This window comes from Lepisosteus platostomus, chromosome 23, assembly GCF_059453375.1.
Source record: "Lepisosteus platostomus isolate fLepPlt1 chromosome 23, fLepPlt1.hap1, whole genome shotgun sequence".
NCBI lineage: Eukaryota > Metazoa > Chordata > Actinopteri > Semionotiformes > Lepisosteidae > Lepisosteus > Lepisosteus platostomus.
Window position 1 is genome coordinate 11,429,141 of NC_142633.1, and position 7,318 is coordinate 11,436,458.

General features: G+C 41.8%; 1 protein-coding gene across 23 annotated transcripts in view; it reads left to right on the plus strand.

The window, feature by feature from the left end:
* Positions 1-7,318, plus strand: part of LOC148642033 (rap1 GTPase-activating protein 1-like) — a 233,997-nt gene that overhangs the window by 209,933 nt on the left and 16,746 nt on the right. For 19 of the 23 annotated variants that reach the window (XM_088617477.1, XM_088617476.1, XM_088617463.1 and 16 more), the window contains 5 exons: positions 3,088-3,243; positions 4,281-4,352; positions 5,453-5,539; positions 5,848-5,988; positions 7,160-7,291. In XM_088617477.1, the coding sequence (XP_088473603.1) occupies positions 3,088-3,243; positions 4,281-4,352; positions 5,453-5,539; positions 5,848-5,988; positions 7,160-7,291 (588 nt within the window). The remainder of the gene's footprint in view (positions 1-3,087; positions 3,244-4,280; positions 4,353-5,452; positions 5,540-5,847; positions 5,989-7,159; positions 7,292-7,318) is intronic. The other 4 variants (XM_088617466.1, XM_088617473.1, XM_088617465.1 and 1 more) reach the window with 1 other exon arrangement.

Consider the following 7,318-nt stretch of genomic DNA (forward strand, 5'->3'; position numbering starts at 1 on the left):
AATATGGATTTCTTTCAAGCATATACTGTATATGCTTTTGACGCATATACTTTCAAGCAAAGCAACAGAGGTAGAAACTAATGGATGTGGTTTATCTTAAATTTCTACTCAAATGCATCTTTAGAGAAATTATACTACTTTTTAGTAGCTGTAAACCTTTTAAAGGTTTTCTGTTTCTGCCAGAGAAAGTATGTACAGATCAGTTGTGGCTTCACAGTTAATAATTAGTAATTAGTTAATAGTTAGTAATTACTTGCAGATTACTAAATGCAAATAGTCCAGCAACAAACTGTAAACCACAAAGTGAGTAATGTATATTAAACAGAACACTGCCCTTCTCTACCTCTTTCGAATATTTTCAGAATTCTGTGTCACATGAGAGATGATCACATTGCTTTTTGGTGTCCTTGGAAAAATGTAACGTTTGCTGTGGTCTAAATGCCCTTGCTATCCTTGCAAGGGTGGCAGGCTGATTTCCAGTAACGCCAGCTCGATGGAATAATCTCTGGTGATGGGCTTTATTTTGATTGCAGTTATTCTCTCCGCCACAGTGCAGCTCTGGTTTTCCCAAGGGAGCTTTCTCAGATAACTGTCACAGGCCACACTAGGCTAATTAGAGCGCATTCTTCGCACAACAGAAGGCGTTAAGAGTGCAGATGACTGCATAAGTGAAACTTGTGTTGCTTCGGTTAATCCCGAGAACCTTTCCGCTAGTTCTGCACGCACTGGTAATGATACCACCTCTCAGCTCCTGTTCTTGCTAGTGTTGTTGTTTTTATTCTGCCACATTTATAGTGCCATCTGTCCTAATCACAGAATATGTAAGTAAACACTGACATCTGGCTGGGTGGGTTGGTAAGACCTTGTATCCTGACCTGACCCCATAGACCCCAGGAGCAAATGGGCCCCTTTAGTGTCCTAGGAGGGCTTTCTCCTTCAGGTGATCAGGCAGTATAGTTAACTGTTATTACCTATGAGGATGGTAAGTCCGCAGTAAGTCCCTCGCTTTTGAAAGGGAGTTGACGGCTCATTTGCTTTAAGACACGCGCTGAGTATATTTTGAGCCCTATGGCCCAGATCTCAAGAGTTCAAGCCTGGGCCGTGTCTCTGTGACTGTGAATGCTCCCCAAGTTGCTGTGGATAATTGGTCAAGTGCTGCTGGGTGAGGTTTACAATAGCTGGCCAAGGTTCTGACAGTTCTGTAAGAAACAGCGGCCCCTGCAGTTTCTTGGGTGTCTGTGGGCTTCCAGTGACATCAGCAAGAGACACATCACTCCTCCAATTGGTGCTAGGTCTCCTATCACCACCTGTGGAGCTTCAGCATATACAGAAGTTGAATATCATGATAGGTGAAAAGGTCAGCCCTTCCTCATTCTCACCAGTAGTCCAAATTTCCTGGGTATGAAAGAAAAACTCTCTTCTAAGATTTCTTTACTGTTATCAAAGGCATTTTTGATCCTTATGGTGTGTATGCCAGGTAGTATTTATGTACTTTACTTATTTTTTTGTTTCCATTCTTAATTATTAAGTCATTTTCTTTTAGCCTCTTGTAATTATTACAGTATCAGGAATTGCATTAATTTTACTTCTTATATTTCGTCTTGTAACAGTGGTTCAATTCCATTTTTAGACCTTGGATCTTTATCATGGAAAAGTTCTCACTTGTCAAAGTTCTAGCTTGATCAGCAAGAAACAGGTGGTCTGTGGTAAGCAGGGCCTTGCCTTGAATATCCTGAACTGTAATCTGATCCTGCGGATAGTTAACTTAAATTATGACATGATCAATACACTACTAATCATTGCAATGTTTCAGTCTCTCATTTACCAGAGGATTCTCACCAGCAGTAAATATGAGGTGGAGAAGGCAAACGCTCCTGGGGTATTATTGTTATATATTGTGTGCAAAGTGGTATCAGGCAAAGTCAACATCAGAGTGCAACAGGTGTCTGTAGTAAAGCAGCATTACAAGGAACTTGGTTTTAAAACAAATCAGCCTCTGTCTTCCCAAGTTCAATAGTTTGTGTGTGTGTGTACCCCATCTTACTGTCCACGCACAAGCAGAAGAGCTCCTGCTTTCTTGAGAAGTGTGATCTGGAGGATGCAGGTGGCCTTGCAAGAGGATAGACTGTTGGCTAGGAAGGCCATCTCTTCAAGAGAGGGTGAACAGGAGAGTGAGCGCCCATGCACACTTACTGTACGTAGAGTTCATCCTGACCTGAGGAGCAGATCTGATGAGATGATATTCAATCATCTCATTGTAGGATTTAGGAAGACAGGACAGTAACATTAAAAAAGAAGAGACCAGACTCTTGGTAAAACCGTTCTCCTCTGGAGTGCTTTTAGATGGCTTTTGTGTATTATGGACTGTTTCTCTAATAACACTTGAAAGAGCATTGTCTTCCCTGTGCTACTCTGTTCTGCAGCCAGGGACACTCAGAAGAAGCTAAAATAATTGTAAATGCCATCAAAGGCTCCGCATCAGTAATGACTAAGACATCACTTGTAGTTTATGGTTGCCAGTGGGATCACTAGATTGCATTTGTATATTATATTTGTATTTGTATAATTGTTTTCTTAGATCTTAAAGATTTGTCTCTTAAGTCTTTTAATGTGCTGTAAATTATTGTGAACAGAAACAAATGTTGTGAAATAGCTTAGTTTTAATTTTCATATATTTCATTATGCCACGTTTGTTTTATTTCACTAAATAGACCTGATATACTATCCTGAAAAATGCTTTTGGACACACTTAAGTGGAGGGGCTTAATGGCATCTAGGATTTATGTAGCATTTACAGGAAAGCAAGACATTAGCATTTTAGACAGGTCATTATACACCATTATTTTGTGCATAAATTACTGCACATATAATTGTTGTATTTTTAATTTTGTTGCTGTCCGGTTTGCTGGAGTTTATGTAGCCATAGGCTTTATTTCATAGAGTGCCTGCATGGTATATTTCGCTGACAATATCTCTGAAGAGCCATAAAAATATAAACGCTGTATTCTGCAGGAGCTTTTGACTTTGTGCGTGCAAAAATGATCTTATGAGCGATGAGTCATGGCAATGTTTCTGTTATACTTATAGCTTCAGAGGAAGAGGCACATAGGAAATGACATCGTGGCCATAGTGTTCCAGGACGAGAGCACGCCATTCGTGCCAGACATGATCGCGTCCAACTTCCTGCACGCTTACATCGTGGTGCAGGTGGAGAACCCCTGCTCTGACAACACCCTTTACAAGGTAAAACCAGTTTCTCACAGATTTCGCACTTAATACCTGACAAGCCACTCCTCCAGTCAGTCCTCAGCTCCTGTCGGAGCACTGTGAAGGTGAGAGCAAATGCAATCGTCAGTGGCTGTCTACATGGCCACTGTTAGTTTGAAAGAAACTATCCACAAGTCTCATTCTTGTACAAGCGCCAGATTTGAATCTTAGAATTTGCAAATATGGTGGGTACATATTAAGAAAAATGGCAATTTCAATTTTCAAAAGAAATTCAAAGCACCCATGGTACATATACATTGTGCACGTTTGTTGAACCAGTCAAAGACATGCATCATGAAAACTGTACCCTACAGTAATTCAGTTTGGTACAAATGTAATCTCCGGGAAAAACAGTATACCTCAAAACTGGGCCTAGGGAGCTGGTGTGTCTGGACATCCCCTTTTAATTAACTGAATCTACTTACCAGATAAATGGAGAAATTTAACAGCTTCTCCCACTTCTTCAAGAGATACCCCTTTAAACAGACAAAGTGCTCCTCCAGGACCAGAATTGGACACCCCTGGCATATCCTGGAGTATAAAAGTCATCCTCGGACCTGCACAGAGGTGTCTTTTGGTGATTTCACATTTGTATGTGTAATAAACTTTAGTTTTCAGCTCCAGTTTTCATGATACAGCAGTAGAAGCAGCAGTGAAACCTGAACTAGCGGAACTCATATAAAAACTGAGAACAGGAGCCACTTTTTACACTAAAGATCGTGGGAGTATGGCCCAGGTTAACCAGTATATTCAATTTTCTTCCCTGGTCTCCTTTAAGAAACAGCCGCTTGACATCAAATAGTATTAGAATTAGCTAATGCAAAAATGCCAAACAGGGTAGCTGGGCCTCAAATTTGTAAACATTCTTATATTTATACTGTAAGAATAAGAATCAACAATCTGAAAGCTTGTAGGTTGTCCTGGAAGAAGTGGCAGTTTGTGACGGGGTAGGCAGTGTTACTGGTGCTGTTACTCAGGATCCCCTCCCTGATGTTGCTGTGGTTCCCTTACAGGTGTCTGTGACTGCTCGAGATGATGTCCCTTTCTTTGGGCCTGCCCTCCCTGACCCAGCAGTTTTCAAAAAGGTAACAATAGAAACGTCGAGGTTGTGATGGGGCGCCTTCTCACTGCCTGTAAATACATTCTGCTACTGTAGAAGGCCTAGGCAAACCTCATTTTAAAATAAAGAAAAGCTGTGAGGTTATTTGTTGTACAAAGTGCATTTTGCAGCAGCAGAATGTTTTTGCTTGGTATATAAAAGATGCAGTTACTTACACCCACCTGCCCCAAAACAATATTCAGGTCTGAGCACAAATGACAGAGCAAGAAGCAGTAACTGGATGTCTGTTGTCCTGTTTCCACAGTGCCCTCTAGTGGACTGAGGGGAAAGCTAGTCTCCCATCCATTTATAGACAGTATAGAGATTTCTGTGTATTCTTATGTTAAAATATTTAGGCAAGGAAAATAGAAAGATACATTAATAGCTTTGTGTGCATTTGTATAGGAAGAGCTGCGGTTATTTGTCAGATTTACATATTCTTTACTTATTAATATGTAAAGCAACAGCATGCTTGTGGAGGCCGGTGGGGTGGTAACAATGAGGGAGGAGTTTCAGAAATAAAAGGCAGACAGTTCTCCCATGGAGCTGTAAGGAAATGGATGGGTGGCTATCTCTGTACTGTATTTGTCCTAGGAATTCTGATTATTGCTACAGTAAGTTTGGATGGACTTTATTGTGACTGCTGTTTTAAAAGAGAAAGTTTGTGGAAAGTACAGTTTGATTCCAGTCGTAAAATTGCTCCCGATTCGCAACAGACGACTTGTGTGCTCGTAGAGATATTTATGCATCGGGCCAAAGATTACTTTGTCTCAGCAGGGGTACAGTGACAACAGAAATCACATGGCTGTCATGAGTGAGAATATTTCAATGTCCATGCTCAAACAATCATGCAAGCTCAAATAAAAAGTTTGTTTCTGTGTCCAGAAAGAATATTTGTAAGGTATTATAGTATCCCTCTTGTAGCTAATATTGTTGCATCTGATACATATGTAGTAGCCTATATTTAATAATGCCAGGTAGAGTCACTGGGCTATTAGCAATGATTGCTAATATTTTTTTTTTACCATTTTATTATTTTCCTTTTTTTCTGTGCTGCCCATAAGTGTGTTCCTGATTTTTACACAGGGACCTGAGTTCCATGAGTTCCTTCTGACCAAGCTCATCAACGCAGAGTATGCCTGCTACAAAGCAGAGAAGTTTGCAAAACTAGAGGTGAGCCAGAGGCACATGCTATAAAAACCTCTCCATCCTTAATCATTACAGCGCAAGAAGTGCAGATTGAAATCAGGCAGGATTGCCTGTATTGACAGAGCTTTAAACTGCACTGAGGAACAGGTTTCTGTTGAGATTTGGCCTGTTAATGAACAAGTCACAGATCATAGAGAAAAGGCTTGCAGTACTGCACTCTACCTGTGTCATTGTAACTGTACTGTGAGAGTTGTGGACGGACAGATCCTTAATGAAAGCCGTCCTCCGCGCGCAGCTCCTCGTGTGTCGATACAGACTGTCTTCATTGGCAGGAGCGCACGCGGACTGCCTTGCTGGAGACCCTGTACGAGGAGCTGCACCTCAACAGCCAGTCCATGATGGGCATCGGGATCGACGAGGACAAGCTGGAGAACGGGGGAGGAGGGGGAGGGGGCTTCTTCGAGTCCTTTAAGGTAACCAGCCACTGCTCAGGGGAGGGCGAGGGACACATGAAGGAGGCATCACCATTATACACTGAGGAGGGGAAGGGGCTTTCATGAAGGTAACTAATGGGAATGGAGGGAGGAAGGCGGGGCGATTCTGGGATTTTTCTATGTGCGTAATGCTATGGGGCTGTATACCAGATTCTTTTCTGCGTCCATAACTCAACTACAAGCGACTGAATTATCATACCATTTAAAAAGTATTCACCATTGACAGAGCTCAGTGATATATACAGTATAAACTGGACCTGCGAGACATCTGAAAATTCAGTGATATCCAGCTGCATTTAGAAATAGATGACAGATTAACTGTTAAAAATGGTTGTGACCCTGTTCACAATAATTTATGCAGAAATAAAATGTATATTTCACATGGATGTTACCAGAGATTGGTGTGATATGTATATTGAGACCTTGTTATTCATAAACTTTCTAAAATGAGGTTTTCAGTGGGAAATGTTCAAATTTAGTATCCGGTATCACAGAAACTAGTAGCAGGTTGAATTCTGACTTGTGATTACCATCCATTTCTTATCAGATTTCATTCAATTTATCTTGTCAGCTATCCAGAAGTTGAATTATGTCTCATTCATAATTTAGATCAGATTTCGCTCAGGGATTTTGTCTCATGTCCTAAAAGAGATTTGTTTCCCAGTTCTTCTCTGGTATTCAGTCACACATCTGACCTCACACAGCCTGTGATGAACAGGTATATAAAGAGTGTCCTAACACTTCACACTTGGACCAAATGTATCTTTACAAATCTGGAATGCAGCCCCAGCTGTGCTTAATGATGGTGTGTGCTTGCTGTGCTAATGCCCAACGAATCATTGAATGGTTTTCCATTGACAGGCTGGTGTGTTGAAAGTAGCATGAACTCTTGCATCCCGATTACTTCCACTTACTAGAGCTGGGACTCACAAGCCTTTCCTTCCACACTGCATTCCAGCGCTCTGTGTTTTTCTGTTCTGAGATCATACAGTGAGCAACCTTGGTCATAATGTCCATCTGTTAATACTGGGATTGGAGCTCCGGCCTCCCTCTTCCCTCCTCCGCACCCCGACCCCCCCTCGCCCCACCAATCCCATTGCCGCGCAGCTCACTTCTGCAGCTCAACGTGTTTTTACGTCTCTCTCTGTAGCGGGTGATCCGCAGCAGAAGCCAGTCAATGGACGCCATGGGCCTCAGTAACAAGAAGCAAAACACAGTCTCCACTAGTCACAGCGGCAGCTTTACTCACAATCCTCCAGAGACCCCCAAAACCCCTGGGATAGTAAGTAACCCTTTTGGATTTCAAGAG